We start from the raw sequence: 17,772 nt of genomic DNA on the forward strand, positions 1-17,772 counted from the left end.
CAGTTTGTTTCTTTGCGAACTATGACGAATTGTGAGCTGAATCTGTCCTAACGGAGACTGCCCCAGAGTTGTTCCACTGCAGGAAAAAAAAGAACATTACGCTTAGTTTATTATATGCATATTTACAGTAAGAACTAACTGAAATACATGCTGAGTAGTATTTCCAGAAATCATGTATTACCCATTTAACTGTTCAGTAATCAGTGTGAAAGAGAGCACACGTAAGTTAGCACATGAGCATATCTTCATCAGTTTCTTGTACTTCAGTTCCTACACCTGTATTCTCCAAAGGAACGAGCTAGGTATTCTTGTCAGTTTACAGATCAGCAGCTCTTCAGTGCTCTGAAACCTATTACCACTAAAGAATTTGCTGACCCTAAAATTAAGATTAGAGCAGTATCTAGGAAATTGTAAAGAACGATGGTGCCAACTGCAATGTATACCTCAGATGAGCCACTCTTACCAATGGCCAGGAACCAAATAGAAGACCAGCTTATCCTTTTCTGAATTCCCTAATGCAGAAATAGAGATACTCTTGGCTTTAAATAGTGATTCTTAAACTCACTTAAAAGCTCAAATCACAGTATAAATACAGCCATTTTACTTTTCTGCAGTTCATGCTGCACTGAAAATAATATTAGAATTAATTTACTTTTACAAATGCAGGCCTTCCTTAAATAAAAAGCAAGTACCAGCTTTAAGAATTCCTGTTTTAAAGAATGGCCAACACATTCAAGTTTGCTTATCTCTACAAAATGCTTATTTTAATTTGTGTAAACTGAGCAGCAGACTATCAGAATTTTCCTTTTCACACAGGACAGTACATGGCATGCTTGGCATTTTTCAACTATCTGAACTTAAAGGGGGAGGTGTGCCTCTTTTGTGAAGACTACTACAAAGCGACTGCAGAATGTTCCATTAAAATTCCCAAGTCATTCACTTTAAAAACTAGAATGAAGCAGTATTTTCTTAGTTAAAATAAAAATTAAAAAAAAATCAGAGTATCTAAAAAACATAGGACCTGCAATAAAGGACTTCCTTAGCTCCAGCTTTACCATTCATTTAATGAGAAAGTATGAAATTTGTGTATGAAATAAGGAGAAGTATTTCAACATTTGTTATAATTAACCAAGTCTAACCCAGTTTTAGGCCAGAGGAGAGACTGACAAACAGAAGACAAGAGGACAGAGGACCATAAAGATAAATGGAAGACTGGAGCACATGAACAGATGGTAAAGGAGATGGGTTTGTACAGACTGAAGAGAAGGCGAACAGCAGATTCAACTGCAGTCTTTCAGTACTTCGACATTACAGGGAAGACTGAGTCAGACTCCTCTTGGCTGTGCACAGTGAAAGAACAAGAGACCACAGTCAAGTTGCAGCAAGATAAATTCTAATTGGAAATAGAAAAAAAATGTTTTCACAGTGGAGTGACTAAGCACCAGAATTGCTGAACAGTTAAAGACTCTCCATCTTTGGAGATATTCAAAACTTGTCTGGACAAGGCCCAAGAAATCTAACTTTGGATTGGGATTTGCACTGAGCAGAGGGCAGAATGACCTCCAGAGGCTCCTTCCAGCCTGTTTTATTCTATTGATTCTATGAACTCTGACAGAGAAAAAGAGGAATCACTTCAATCCCTTACAAATAAAAAATTAAAATCTTTCTGCTTAGATTCACAGAGAAGCTAAATGAATAGGGAATTAATGGTTTCCACTCTCCCATTCAGAGCAGAATGGCTGCTCAGCTATCTTTATTGGTAAGTATAGCTGCCCATGGAGGCAAGTACAAAAAAAATTACAGAATGTAAGAAAGCATGGCTGCAGCAATCCTCATTAACTGAATAATAACTGGCTATCATTTAACATTCTTTACAGTCAACTATCCCTCTGAGTAATTTAAAAAGACCAGCTATATTCAGCTTAATTGGCTTAATATTAATGTTAATAGGATTCAGTGCACAAACAGGCAACTATTGCCATGAAAGTGACTAATGTTATATTGAAAAATATCCTTCCCTCTTGCCATCCCTCTATTTTTAGCACTACACAGTGTGGACTTTATCTTGCAGATCATTGCAAGGGTAAGGCAACTTCTAATTGCAGATTCTGTCAAACTCAGGTACAAGCAAAAAATCTCAATGACTTATTTTCAAATGCCAGGCTCAAACTGCAACCAGAGAAAATATTACTAAAATGCAAACTACACACAAAGGCTGCACTAATGACATTTTTTATAAACCGATTTAGATGTATTGCAAAAACAAGTAATTAGCACCGTACTTTTCAAGCTGTCGTAGTCTTTGCCGTAGCTCCTGCGTGGCGATAGGCAGAGATATGTCTGAGGCGATGCTAGGAGTGGGTTCTTTGACTGAGAGGTGGCTGGGAGAATAAGAGAAGTTAGAGGCATGAAGACTGGAGGAACTTCGGCTGAGATCTGTTGGCCACTGAGGGCTGGCATTGGGAGGCTGACTTTTTTCAGCCGTATCAGTCTTTTTATCACCATCAGTCACTGGGGAAGCTGGAACAGATTTGTTTGAATCAGGTGGTGGTGAGATGGGTATCTGAGGCTTAAAAGATGATTTTCTTGCATCTTTGGAAAGAGATGGCCTTTTTACTTGGGCTGAGTGTTGATGATCTGGAGATCTTGCTCGCTTTTCAAGAGAAAGGACCTACATACAGTAAAAATACACATATTACTGTTTTCCAGTATAAAAAACAGGAACAAATTTGCTTCTACAGGAGTACTGGTTGGTGACAAGTTGTTAAGTTTAGACACTAAAGCAGGACCAAAAATATTCACTTATACTTATTCACTCTACAACAGGAAACTTTTTGCACAGGAAAACACAACTCCATCTTCTTTGTGGCAACTGCAGTAACTATAAACCAATGTGAAATTCTCCATTCATTTAGAATTATTTTCCTCATTACTCCCTTCCCATACACTACACACTTCTGGTGCAAGTGCTATTTATTTTACAGCTCTAGACACCTGGAAAGCTATTCTATAGTTTTTCTTCTAATATTTTGAAATTTAATCCTACATCACAAGTTCTTCCACTCATTGTCCTTACTTTCTGTTTTATAGGTTACCTTCATTTATTAATGACAAGTACTTTAGAAAAAAAAAAACCAAATAACAGCAGTTAACAGAAGTTTGACAGTGTTTGCAAGGAGATACACTACCTTATTAGACTGAATAACTTAGCTGGGGAAAATGACAAGCTAACTTTCAGGTATACAAGTTTTGTCTTCAAAACTCCAGTGTTCCCTATAAATTTAATTCTTTTTAAACCATCATGACTTCAGTTCCATTTCTATAAGATAAAGATGATTTCACTGATCTGTAGCCTACTGAGTCATAAGAGACTTGAAGGAATTCAGATTCCAAACATTATTATGAAACCTAAAACATGGGGAACCTCAGTCTTAATTAATGTATCTGATTCCTGTTTTGTTTGGAGAATTTTCTGTTCTTGAAATAAAATGTATTTAAATTAGTGGTTATCTTTGTGTAGTTGAGAGCACTGCCACAACTAATGACACGTGGCACTGTGACACCCAAGGAAATGTACTATCGTCCTCATAAAGCTGTAAGATTTGAAGTCACAGTAGTCTTAAATATGCTTTCAGATATTTACAATGGGAAAAGTTTTAGAGTACCCTGAGTGCAATCTTCATGTTTATAGTGCTGTTTGGACCGGAGTTGTTCAGGTGAAACCGCTGATGCATAGTTAAATCTTGACTCTCCAGTAACTGGCTTAGAGGCAGTTTGAAGTTCCCCAAAGAACACTGGTGCTGTTCATCCCTCACCTGAAGGAACAGAGAAGCTAAATAATTTTGTATCATCTGCTTCGTAAGAAAAGGAAATGACAGTTTAAATACAAAAAAAATCTAAACAATATAAAATGTACTTTGTTCTTAAACCAAATTTCCCTTATCATAACATTACTTTACACTGAAGAAGGAAATAGCAAATATACTCAATGTATATTTGTTTTTTTCATCCCTATCTTGTACAGCAAAAGCAAGACAGAAAACTAACCATCACTTCTATATCTACCTGACCCTTGATCAAAATAACTACATGGTTTCCAAACGGTCTGCATGAAAATGAATCCCCACAACTGTAAGAGGAATAGTAACTAGGACAGTCATTTACACTTCAGTCTCTTTGAACTATGTAAATGACATGTCAGCAGTGTAAAGGGATACGATATTTGGATAAAGCAAAGACTTCCTTGGGATGAGACAGGAAACAAATTAGCCATACTTAACAGCAATTTCTGCTAGCAGTTAAGACTGTTAATGTTTGAAACAGGTATCAAAATTTACTTCTTTTTCTTTAAGTAAGACAACCATCAACTATGTTCTTCTGGTGAGAGATTGGTTACGGTCTTCCTTCTTTTTAGTAGTACATGCAAATAAGCATTTCATAGCATGGTCTTAAAAAACACATTATCATTTTAATGGTGTTCACAATGTACTCAGTCTGATTTCATAACAGCCTGCAATGTCTGAATGTTACTACCAAAATGTCTTAAAAAGACAGGTATGTAAAGAGAGTGAGACGACATACCTCAACTTCAAGATCTTGTCTTTTGGGATTGTGCACAAAGAAAGTAAAGTTTTCCTCCCATACTGGTTCATTAGTCTTGTATCGAATCTAAAGTTAGAGAACAGGAAGCACGCAAATTATAAAACATTTCTGTCTAATAAGCCAATGTCAAGAGTTGAGTAAATTTTCATTCTGGCTTTGCAAAATTTATGTCTGAAACCTGACATTTAAACAAAGGTCAAGTGGTATATATACCCGAGGCATATATAATACTACACATAAAATTATAAATAGGGCATGTAATAGAATATGTTTTGTATTAAAGTTGCTGTATGTAAATTAAAACTCCTGCTAAAGAACCTTTACTTCACACCAGTCCATGAACAAATGCAAGGTCTTCAGACCGGCACATTCTCTCTCTTCTCATACTTCTCTGTAAGGTATGAACTAACTCAATGAAACTCCTAGAAACTGGTATTTTTGCTTCTAACCTCCAAGCAGCCATGTGGGAGGTTTCATTGCCAAATGTCACTACTTTCAGCAACTCATTATTTGGGGGCTGGGGAGGTGAAGAGAGAAAAAAGCATTCAAAGAAATGGAATAAAGGACTTGAATTTCTATCTTTATTTTTGAGTAAGTATCAAAATTAAGACCATGTATAAGATCTGTTTTAGGCATTCTGACAATTTTTGACAGGATATGAAGAAGCCAAATTAGATGTTATTTATATAATCATTACTGTAGGAATCCCAGTTGCAGATCAGAACCTAGAGTGGAAGGACATCTACAAATAGTTAAAAATCTGGTCTTTACTCACACACAGTTTAAATTGAGCAAGCACCCATTCAATCCTTCGCGTCTTGTTGGCAATTTCCATTAGTGCAGCGGATACGCCCATTGGCTGGATAGCCAATGCCAAGCACACAGAGCCACCAAATGTTTGTAGCCAGAGCCAAGTATGAAGAGCAGGAACTTACCTTACTTTCCTGTGCCTTGTGTCCAACTGACAGCAAAACAAGTGGGTTGGGATTGCTGTTTATTTTCTTTCCTGACTGGTAAAGAAAAAGCAAAACCTTTGCCTTCAGAATAAAGCAAAACTTCTCTCCTCTGAAACTTAAATGCGTGCATCTTAAAAATACAAATCATATGCATTCTACTATATGCTTATCTATTATTCTCAGTGTTTTATTAACAGGCTTGAATGGCAGACTGGCTAGTAACTAGTGAACGCATTAACATGAACGCATCCAACTACCCTAAATACACTGAAGCAAATGCTACAAATAAGCAGGAGTTTTAGACTCCTTTCCATTTTCTTCAAATGAAATTGGTAAGGTGAAAATTCTTATCCTTTAATGAGGTTTACAACATCCAAAGCTAATGAAGCATAGTTAAAACTGAAAAAGGAATATCGCATGCAGATGGCAGATATGGAGAAAGTACAAACTTGGGAAACTTACTTTATTTACATTGCAGTAACATTATTAAATTGGATGTAACATCAGATCATTTATATTCCCCCCTTTTCAGTTTGGGGAGAAATAAGATGCACTGTAATGTACCTGACTTATATTTCTGCAGTTTATCAAATGCTCTTTATTAGAGAATCTGCCATATCTGAGCCTTGCTCACCAGGTGTATAGCATTACATGAAACTGAGAAAATAAACATCAGTTTAGAAACAAATTATATACACAAAGGAACATTCCCAACTTTCACAAATTTTAAACGAACCTAACAAAAAATTAAGTTATAAAGAAAAGTTAGACATGAAAGTTAATCATCTCAAGCAGGTGTTAATGCAGCTTAAAAGGCCCATAAAATAATAGTATACATGGTTAAAAATATACTTTGAATTCTACCATGTAGGAAATTGTACAGATCAGGTATGTAAACAGAAAGTTAGTTGAAATTTACTTAATGCATGTAAGGTCACAATTACAACCAAGTGATTAAAATATTTCATATTTTTAAACTAAGAATGTGCATATTCTAGGTATTTTTGGATCTGAACTTACATTTTGGACATCTTCCACTAATATTACTTGACTTTCATGCGACACACTGCTTATAACCATACTTTCCTTTAGAAAAAATGCTGTTAAGAAAGCACTCCTTTCTTGGATGAATGACGCATTTCTTTTTTTTCATGATTTCCACTCAAAAATATTTAGCTCTCACCAAAGACAACAGAATACAAAGTTTTAAGGAACAAAAAGTAAGATTACTCTCCAACTGATGATGTTTAAAAATGGTAGGTGAAATTAGTAACATTTTTTACTTGTCCATAAAAAGGTGCCTGAAATTCCCTTTTCTTCATAAAATGATGAAACTACAGAACTTGACAAGAAGACCCTATTGCTTATGCTGATATGTAAATATAAATAACTTTAATTCATGCTAAATAAGTAGCAATATGTACACACACATATAATGCAACTTTAACACCTGCCACTGACAGCTTTGCTGTTGACAGTCTATTAGAGACTGCCTCTTGTCCAAGTTCCTCCAGCTGAGAACTTGGCTTACGTCTTTCAAATTTGCCTCTCAATTCTATGTCTCCCATAGCAAAAAGCTTGGCTAAATTTATTTAGCATTTATATAAAGGGTGTAAAGCCTTCTAAAAATATCTAGCAGAAATAAGATTATCTTATTTCAAAACGTGTCATGAACTGATTTTATTGGTTAGTCATTCAGAGCTGACCAATAAAGTATCGCTCGGTACGTAAAAGATGTTTTAGCTTTCATGTCAGCTTTGTTCTTTAGTTACTACTTCAGATTAGTTCTCAGGACTATTTTTTTTTCCCCAGTCTTGTAAAGCAGTCTATACTCCACTCTACTGATCTAAAATTCAAATTACCATAGACCGTGGTGTTTACCAGTGTCTTGACCACTTCTTGAAACCAAATTTAAGTAAAGCGGACTTGCACTAGATATATAACTGGCAAGAGAAATTCCATCTGCTGTTGGAAGAGAAGTGTTGCAGGCATTTGTGCATTTATAATGACTATTGTGACCTTAAATTGACAGCTATATTGGTTTTACCTTTAGGGCTTTCTGAAGAGCAGCCTTCTTCAAGCCATCAGGGTTAAATTCTAATGGATTATGCTTTTAAGTCAGGAGAGAATGAACACAGGAAGGGTTAATAAGTCATGCAATGAAGCAATTTCACAGGTTAATTAATTATGACACGACAACATAGGACAAAGTGGGGGAAAAAAATCAACCTAAAAAAAAATAATCTCAAAAATCTTTCAAACAAAACAATGAAGGAACCACAACAACAACAACAAAAGTCTGACAAAACTTTCTTTTTTCCCTTTTGTCCTCTCTGTTTGTATTCTGCTTTAAAACCAATATAGTCACTTTCAGTCCACTTATATTTCCCTTACCAGGTTTTTTTACCATAATAAGGAAACTTCGCAAAATAGGTTTTATTGAATGCCTGAAGTCCTATGGACTGCCTTCTGAATGAACCTTTTTAAAATTTGGTTAAGTACATTTTCACAACATAGAAGCTTCTCTGATGATAAGTCAAGTAATTACATGAAGGAGTCCTTTTATGGGAGAAATTACTATGCTAAAAGTATTGACAGGGTTTAGGTCATTATAAAAATCTAAGTCATTTGAGCCCCTTCAGCAGATGAATGATACAAGCACTGCATGCTAACTTCACTCAGTTGAACAAAGATGTGCAAATAAACCAACGATAGGAATTTGAACTGATTTGGCAGGACAGAACCTCCAACTATTTTCCATCAATTAAGCAAATTTATTTTAGGAATAGCATATTATTCCTGAAGTGACACATGTAAAGTATAAAAATGTTACAGAAAATTTGCATTTAGCTCATAAGAAACAATTTAAGGAAATATGATTTTGAAATAAAACAGACTTCAAGTTAGTATGCTTAATGGCTGGCTTCTTCTTTAAGCACAAATTTTTGTTTCAAGGGAGAATTCTGGTTTAAAAGCTGTAATGTCTGGCAACAAAAAAAATTGCATTATGGCCTTTTTAAACATGCTGGTTTATGAACAGAAACTGATATTTATGTTCTGCCCAAAGAAATGCCTTCCTGATTAAATCTGAAGAGAGATTTAACCTTTGTGCAGAAATACTTTTTAATATTTCTTTTAGTCCATACATCTTATGGGCTACGCTCCTCTTTCCATATACAGTATGGTGTCTGTCTTTCATAGCAGCATCATACAGCACGACTAGAGATCCCTTTCTGTAGAGCTATACATCAGACAGCTATTTCCCTCCCATATTTATACAGGTGCAATCACCATCCTCTATGGAAAAGTACCTTCTTTTTCCAGATGATCTCTGCAACTCATCAAGATAATTTTGAATCCTAAACTGCCCCTCAACTTGCTGTCTTTCCTTCACATTTGCACCTGCATATTCAGTACACATCTTTCTCCCCCCTATATTATTATTTCAAAGAATTTTAGAAGTCAAAAACAAACCTATGTGATCAATTATAAAGGCAGGCAACCAATGATTCCTGGATATTGAACATGTCTCAATTCCTCTGGAATCATACATAGCAAGGATAGGCCAAGAGGGACATCAGCTGGGGCAAGTATGTTTAAGCCAGACTTCAGGTTTCAAGGGAAGGAGCTGCAGGTCCATGAGGATGGTGGCTGAAAGGCTGGGCAGGAGGAGACTAGGAGAAGAAAAGGGAGTGTTCAATATAAAGAGCCAAGAAAAGGTCTTGCCTTGGTTGACAAAATTGTCTTGCTATGGTTCCAAGTGTCTCTGCAGTTACAGGAAAAGTGGACAGCTATCCAAGAAGTACACTGATAACTGTCACAGTGGAATATATCAGATTTCAGGCTAGCATTCTGTAACAGCCAGTGACATTTGCAGTAAGTCCTAATAAAAAACCCATAAATTACACTGCAACTCACAAGCTGTTTTGTTATTAAGCCACATCCTAATTCATTATGCTTTGGGGTATGACTCATTACTTCTGTTGACTCACTGAGTCTTCCTTGGGGTTAAAATGGGGCTTTAGAAGTGTCTAGATCTATGAGTGCATCCTCAATTGATAACCAGCAGACAGTCACTGATCTGTGAGAGCTGATTTAAAACAGGGATAATTTATATGTTACATAAACACTGAATAAAAGAAAAAATTGTTACGCACTAATGATAACCTATAAAACTAGCACGGCATACTAAGAACACTATTCATACTCCTTAACTTCAGATAAATGAGATTTAGATGGGTAAATGTCTGAATTAAGTGTCATGAATCTAGGTTCCCAACAGTCAATAAAACTGTCTAGAAAGGAACAAAGACCACACAGGGCATTGGCTTTTCCTCTCCCTATATAAAGTGAACACCCTTTTTAACACTTTCCCTCCCTCTCCTCATCAAGTAACTCATGTTACATTTCAATTAGATACCTGAACTTGCCGGTGTGGATGTTTGCGTAATACCTTGTGTTTAAAGATGCCCTGAAAACAAGATGCAGGTTTATGACTGCTGAAGCTGTTATTGCCTCTGGGCTACTACATACAGTCCTCTCCTCTCTCCTGGCCTCCAGCCATAAATCTTGTCCTCTTGCTTGCTGCAAGACTAGCACCCATGCAACTGCAGAACAAAGAAGTCAACACTGCTGTTGAAGGAAATCCAGACCTTAAAATGGTTGCTGTTCCACTCTGACTCACACATCGCTTCAGGGATTTGGAAAGTTTTGTCCAACATCTAAATAGATGCTATTGCATATAGACAACATGTACTAATGCAAAGACCCTAAGATCAACAAAAACATCAGGGCTACACTCTTTATCAGGTGTTTTTGGCATTTTTTTAAAATTATGATTTTTAGGATGTATCTAGTATTTTTATAACTAAATGAAACAAATTACTCATCAGTTTTAATACCAAGATAACTGAACCATAGCTTACGAACCGCATTTCTTATTCATTACATTTTAAAAGATTTGGTAAAGGATGTAACTTTATGTAATACTTTAAAATGAACTTCTACACAGAAACTAATTGAAAGGATCAGAGAAAAGGATTTTGTTGGGATTTGGGTGGGGCAAGGGGGAAGGTGTTTTTAAATCAAGGTTTCTGATATGAGCCAAAAGTAGCCAGCCAGCAACAGATTTATCTGCACAATCTACAATGGTATACCCACCTCCCTCTGGCAAAAGAATTCTTATTCTGAACAGATTATCATTATTTTTGAAGATAGCAAAGTTGCATTTGCAGATTTAAGTGTAAGATATTCAGAGGCTCATTAGTTTGTAATAATCTTGTAACCTTAAATTCAAGCAAAAAATATTAATTGGTGGTTCTCCCTAGCTTGGGTTTTTCTGACTACAGTCCAATTTGAAAAACAGAAAAGGAGCTTGGGAATTTGCAAAACAAGGAGCATTATGGAGTGAAATAGAATTTACAAGGGAATTTATAGTTTGGGGAGCACAAAGAACAACACCCATTTTAAAAGCAATATTTGAACCAGTGTGGAGAGGTTGCAAGTTCTTATAAATGTTGAGTGCATCACCTTTTAAAGAAACTGCAGGGATGTTGGCTGTAATACTTATTAGTTTAATATTTTTTGCAATAAAAGCCAACAATTCACCAGCACACATGTGCTAGTATAGTATGCATTTTATTTCTCAATGAATCAGCAATTTTAGTTAAATGCAGGACCTTTTACAAAAAACTTATCTTGGGTTTTTATCATAAAGTTAATTACTTACCCAATGATATGCTGATTAAAGAAATTTAAGTAGCCTTTAAAATGCAATAAAAATAGCACAAAAACAATGCACACTTGTTGAAACCATGCAGCAAAACAAATTGCATGCTCTCATTCCACTAGAGTGAGTGGCTTTAGTAGCACTAATCCACACTCTGGCAGATAAAAGGTACAATACAAATAATACCAGAGAACTCACAAATAGTGCTCTATAGAGTGAGGTAGTGTTTTCACAAAAGACTAGTCCCGATGCTCTCCTCTCTTTTAAGTATCCACACCCAAAGTTTCCCTCGTAGATACTCTTAGGAAGATGGAAATGGAAGGAGAAAGCAGAGTGATGGGATTGTGGCAGAATGAATGCATAAGCAGCTTTACTACACAAAAAAGTTAAGGAAAACAGTCAAAGGATTCCAGAGAGAACAGCAGATAACAAGAAGTAAGTATTTGTCAAAACATAGGTTTTTTATTTTTTATTAATTATTCAAATATATTAGTCTGCTTTCCAAGTTTACTCTTGGTAGTTCAGATTTATATGGCAGAGATCAGCCTTCTACACTGTTTCACTTGAAACATGTTTCAGATGAATCATCCCAATGTTTCAGAAACCCAGAACTATGATCCATCTGCGCAAAAGAAATGGCTATGCTGGGGATTATCCACTATAACTCAAACAAAACAAGGCTGAAGCCAAGAACTAAAATGTACCAGTGATCAGCATCAACTCAAGAAATCCATTTGGAAGTTAATAAAAAGTAGTTATCCATCTAGAAAATATTTCGGCTTTAACATTAAACTTGTGGACTAAAGGGTCAGTGTAATTTTAACAGACTTCATTCTCTTTGATCTTTTTGTTCCTTATTCTCAACCCACCCAGGCAATCTTGTACCGTAGACAGAACCTCAGACACAGCAATAAGAAATTTGGGATCCTGTTCCCAAATCTCTCAACTGGTCAGCTTTGTGTAAGGAACTTCTTTCCATGCCCTAGAGTTCAGAGATCTACTGATTAGAAGTACCGATTAAGACATAGAAATGAAAATGCTGTCCTCAAAAGTAGGCAGAACTCAAGACTTGCAGCCTATCTCCCTCTGAAGGAGGGAGACAATGCTACAGAATATTTGTTTAAAACAGGAAGGGAAAAAACTAAACTTATGACAAAGCCTCTGAGTATTTGCTGGAGAAGTTAATCTAATATAGAGAAGCAGGGTTGTATGGAATAAAAATGGAAATTGTGCATGAGAGATCTTTAAACGATTCATTTTAAGTAAGAGGCATTAGTGTATTTTAACAAATATATAAAACTTGTAACAGTTTAATTTCAGTAAAATCCAGTAGTTGAACACGAAAATACAGAAATGGGTTCAATTTAATCTCGTGCACAAAACAGATGGCAGATGGACTTTTTCTGCATGTTGCAGTATTCTGAAACTGATGTTAAGCACATCATAATTCCATGCTATTTCTGCTTACTCTGTATTGGAATAATTCTACTCTTTTTCTGCTAAGTTACAGAGTTCCCCTGAATTCAAGACAGTGAGGTTGAAAATATAATGCAGGACTCTATTCCAAATAAGCTACATCTCTTTAGCTTTTAAAATAACCAATAAATACTACATCCAAACTCTGCTCTATACACCCTGGAACAGACATGAAACCACTACTCCATGACGTAAACTGTTTAGGTTACTAAGGTTTCATTTGTTACCACTCTGTTTGAGGAAGCATTTTAACTTAAATTTAAGATGAGTGGAGAAATTTGCAAAATGCAAAAAAAAAATCTGAGGCTTGAAAGCTTTATTCTCTGATTTGTATTTTAGTCATCACTTCCAGGATTTCCCATCTAACAGAAAACCAGCAAAACCCAATGTTATGCTTCACATATCTGTTTATGGTAGGGTTTAATTTATTACTGCTATCATTTACAACCAGGAACAGTACTTTTATTAGCCTGAAATAAACTACAAAATAGTCTGTATTTGTCATAAACAAGCTCTCTCTCAGTCCCATAGTATAATCTGTATAATGACAGAAACATTAGTTTTTGGTTTTATGTTTTGCACAAGCAAATAAACAATACTCCAAATGATAACCTGACAGAAATCTCATACAAGTATTCTGCCACTGTAACATCAGTTGCACAGTTCTAATATCACGATGAGGACTTTGGTACCTTCAAATCTCTACCACAGATACCCTAAACCAAAGCAAGCAAGTTTACCTGAACTCAGGGGAATGGGCTTTTTCCCAGTTAGTTCCTTAAAATTTCCCATGCTGATCCCATACTATTTATGGAAAACATTATGTAATAAAAACATGCAGCCTTTCAAGTCCAGGAAAGGAGCATTCTTTAAAGAAAAATCACACTGATTATAGAGCAATGTTTTATTAAATATATATCTATAATACTATACTACTAGAAATGTGGACCTTACATTACACATTTTGAAACAAGAGAAAGTATAGAAAACATGGTAAAATGTGTGTTAGTAAAGCAGTGTGCCATACTACCAAGCAAGACATGCTGGAAATATGCAAGAGATACCCATGACAAAAGGGTATCCATCAGAATAGAACTTACAGGAAGGTTTCTTGCTGAGTCCAAATAGAGAATAAGCAATGCAGAAGAAAGCCCATCATTGGCTTGGTCTTTATCAGCTCTAATGCTTGTTAGCACCTAAACCAAAAACAGACTGTAAGCCTTTCTGAAAATCAAATAATATTATTTCTGTCCCATTCCTGAAAACTATTTTTAAAACATCTCCCAATACACAAACATTCACAAACACACACTATGAAGCATAAGAAGTAACTTTTCAAGACTCATATAGATGTTTCAAACCCATTTTTATGTAAATTTCCACCTCACTTCCTAATTTTTTTTTTTTTTGACTGAACAGATTATAACATCATATCCAGCTTTAAGCCCAGGCTAATGAAATGTTAGCTGATATTCTCAAACCATAACATTAAGAGAAAAGAAGAGGACAGCAAAAGCATTTTAAAATCCTATGCCACAAGAGTACATTGACAGTTACGACTGGTTTGAGATTGCTAAAGACAAACAGCTTGAAATAAAGTTACAGGTTTATTGAAATTCACAACAGCTGAAGAATTAAATTATTTACATATTTAACAAAAGAACCCCAAACAACCAAACAACAAAATGCATCCCACAACAATTAAAATTAGGATAAAAGTAATGTGTTCCTTTAATACCTTGTCTAGATTTTCAGCAGTTGGCATCAACGTGAGCCATTCCAGTTTTAAATGCAATTTTCCTTTGGACACTTCATCCAAAGTAAACCACTAAAAGTTAAGCAAAGAAATTTGAAATAATCTGACACCAAACAAATACATGATTGCAATTGGATCTTCAAGACAGTTAGGAAACGCTAAACTCTACTACACATCTCCTAGAGCTGAAGCCTGCATAACCTGAAAAGACCTGGTTCATTGTTTAAAATGTCCTATTTCACACTAAATATTACAATATAATAATAAAAGCATTTTCAAAATATTAAGAGAACACTAAGTTCTGTAATGATGTTCTGGAAACACAAACCTTGCGTAACGTCACTATAAAATCTCTCTTATGTATAGGGCAAAAATTATCCTGCTAAGTCTAATAGTAGTTAAATCAGGCTATTAACTATTCTCCTGCAAGAAAAAGCTCTCACCAAATATATGTTACTGTTTTTTGCATTTATGAACTATTAATCTTAAAACCCCAAGAAAGAAGAAGAATGGCATTATTCTTCAGATTTCACCCATCCAGATATCCCGTAAAACACTGCACTGCACTCAGGGAATCTATTTCTATAGCATTGAGGTTATTCATGAACATGCAGAAACTATCCCCAGGAAAAAAAAGACTACTACAAGAGCAAATACATATACAACATACAGGGCTTTTTAAGCCAAAACTTACTGAATATTTACCTCATCTAGAAGACGCTCCTTTTCAACTTCAATTAAATCTATCATCAAACTAGAAAAAAAGAAAAGAAAAAAACAATCGGTATTGCAGCTAAGAAGCAACAAATCTAATATAGAACTCAAACCCCACCCTGTGCTTGCTGAGCATCCAGGCTTCCACCAAGATCAAAAGAGCAGAAAACTATTCTTTGAGCCCCTAAGAGAGGAAGATGTAGGGAACGAAATGGCTGAACGGGATGAATTCAAGATAAAAGAAAATATGCCTATACTAGAGCCCATTTTACAGCCACAAGGGCAACCGGCACAATATGGCTCATATACATATGACCAAACTCTCAAAACTCTGACCACATCCAAACTACCCACTGGAAATAGCCCCTGGACATACGCTACGACTGAATTCATGCTTTGGCATTGTCTGGGAGAGTGCTAGTTCACCCAAGCTAAAAATGTACCACGGAATCTGCTAAAAATTAAACAGGGCAGACAACTGCATGCCAGTGTATGAACGTATGTGGCTTTATTTTATTAGTGCAGAGGTACACATTATGCCACTTTTCCCTCCCGCCACTTCAATGTAAGATTAGGGAAGCATAAAGAAAAGAAGCCTTTGTACTACCTACTTCTTTATTTTAATGAGAAGAGAAGTAGGTACTGTTGCTCCTGTTAAGAGAGAAGGAGCTGGAAAGATAAGGGAGTTCTACTCTGTATGGAAAGCAACAATGGGAAGCTCCAAAACTCTGCAAGAAATAAAGGTGACAAATTACTGGAGAAAGAAGCTGACTAAAACCCTGAAATGTTTATGGGTAAACACTAAAGGTAGGCCTATGGAATCTAAGAGTGAGTAATGTTTGTGAAAGCATTACAGCAAAATATTTTCTTTAATCAAATAGTTAACATCAGCTCTTAGAGAAAAATAAACTGTGAGCTAGCCATTTAAGAACTATGAAGATGAAGAAGATACACAGTTATAAAGCTGTATTAGCTTTGCCTGAAGAAATAATTAAGACTTAGTGCTAGCTTATGAACATTAAAGCAGGTAGGGTACAATTCCAGAAAAAACCCACCCCACCCTTTTCTTTTTCTGGGTACCCACAATACTTACCTTATTTTTTTTAAAACATATGTAAACATATAGATGTGTATATACACATACAAGCACATTTTTATATACATATTTATATATATGAAGTAGTTAGGGAACTACTTACTACCATCATTTTGAAAAGATAATTAATTTATCAACACAGTAATGCAGTAGAACTACCACTGCAATAAAATGCAAAAAGGAAAAAGAACACTCCATCAAAACATATAAGCTCTTTTCTATACCTACAAACATATTCTCCATAACATTTACCTTCCCAGGAAGTCATCTTTATCTGGATCTTCATCAAACAGCTCAATCTCTAGCTCCTGTCCTGGATGTTCATATACTAAGGCCTGGAAGTACAGCAAGATGGCAGAGTTAATGCTAAAACTAACTAACTTTGTTAAAGGGCATTAATATCAGTAAAACATTGAACTGCAGCACCGTTGTCTATTAAAACATATCAATAAGCAAATGCTTTAAAAAAAAAGATGGAATTTAATGAGTAGAACAAGTATAAGAGTTTTTCAGATGTGATTTGCTAATGTTGGCTTTAAGAGACTAGACTGCTTTTCAGAATTACTGATGCTTAGTCTAGACAAAAAACAGTATATACATCAATTGAGAATCTCTTTTGTTACAGAATTTTGGGACATCAAGAAGCTCCTTCAGGAAGTTCCCAGAGTATTTTCTTTAACAAAAGAAACTTTAGAAGACAACCTTACAGAATGCACAACAAGGTATTTTTATTGGGTATACCTCATAAACTTCATTCCATTTTGGATTGAGGTTTTCTTTGATGACCTTGCTTTGGAAAATCTGGTTGCCCACACGGATGATTCCGTAAGGATCTGACTTCCCTTTGACAATGCCTTTTAGGTAAGTATCTTTCCCCTCCAGGTCCTGAGCTTCAATAAAGTGTATCCTTAGAACACCCTGAAAAAGGAAAATATGAGTTTATGTAGTACTCTGAAAGCTTCCACATCATCACAGTTTATGCAATGTCTATTTCATCATTTCCATTGTGATTTCCTTAGCATGAAACTTAGTTTGGACACACTGTAAATGGAGGGATATCAATGATGATCCACATACACAGCAAACACAGCACTGAATAGATTCCTGAAAAGAAAAACTGTCATCAGCAATCAGAAACATGCCAGTTATATCAAGAAATGCAATGCTACTGGAAGTGAGTAGCAGTAAGCAGTAACAACTTTCAAGTGAAGAACACTAACAATAATGTGCAGTGATAATCTAAAACATATGCTACTTTAATTTTTAGTCTATACAGTTGAACAATATTTTAGCAAGTACTATGTTTAAAATTCTAGCAAAACAAAAAAAATCCTTCTTGGCGTCATTATGAACCATTAGCTCCAAAGAAATTACTTATAAATTAAATCAATTATTTTAAGTGACTGGATTCATGATAACTTGTACTACTACAATAACTATATTT

General features: G+C 35.4%; 1 protein-coding gene across 1 annotated transcript in view; it reads right to left on the reverse strand.

Moving 5' to 3' along the window:
- ESYT2 (extended synaptotagmin-like protein 2) overlaps nt 1-17,772 on the reverse strand; it is a gene marked incomplete at its 5' end in the record, with an annotated part of 51,226 nt that overhangs the window by 3,530 nt on the left and 29,924 nt on the right. The window contains 11 exons of the mRNA XM_010074413.1: nt 1-76; nt 2,283-2,671; nt 3,666-3,815; nt 4,582-4,668; nt 5,538-5,612; nt 7,606-7,668; nt 13,863-13,958; nt 14,501-14,590; nt 15,224-15,272; nt 16,581-16,663; nt 17,070-17,246. The exon at nt 1-76 is cut by the window's left edge and continues 41 nt beyond it. Coding sequence (XP_010072715.1) covers nt 1-76; nt 2,283-2,671; nt 3,666-3,815; nt 4,582-4,668; nt 5,538-5,612; nt 7,606-7,668; nt 13,863-13,958; nt 14,501-14,590; nt 15,224-15,272; nt 16,581-16,663; nt 17,070-17,246 — 1,335 coding nt within the window. The remainder of the gene's footprint in view (nt 77-2,282; nt 2,672-3,665; nt 3,816-4,581; nt 4,669-5,537; nt 5,613-7,605; nt 7,669-13,862; nt 13,959-14,500; nt 14,591-15,223; nt 15,273-16,580; nt 16,664-17,069; nt 17,247-17,772) is intronic.

This window comes from Pterocles gutturalis, unplaced genomic scaffold (genome assembly GCF_000699245.1).
Source record: "Pterocles gutturalis isolate BGI_N339 unplaced genomic scaffold, ASM69924v1 scaffold17532, whole genome shotgun sequence".
In the NCBI taxonomy this organism is placed as follows: Eukaryota; Metazoa; Chordata; class Aves; order Pterocliformes; family Pteroclidae; genus Pterocles; species Pterocles gutturalis.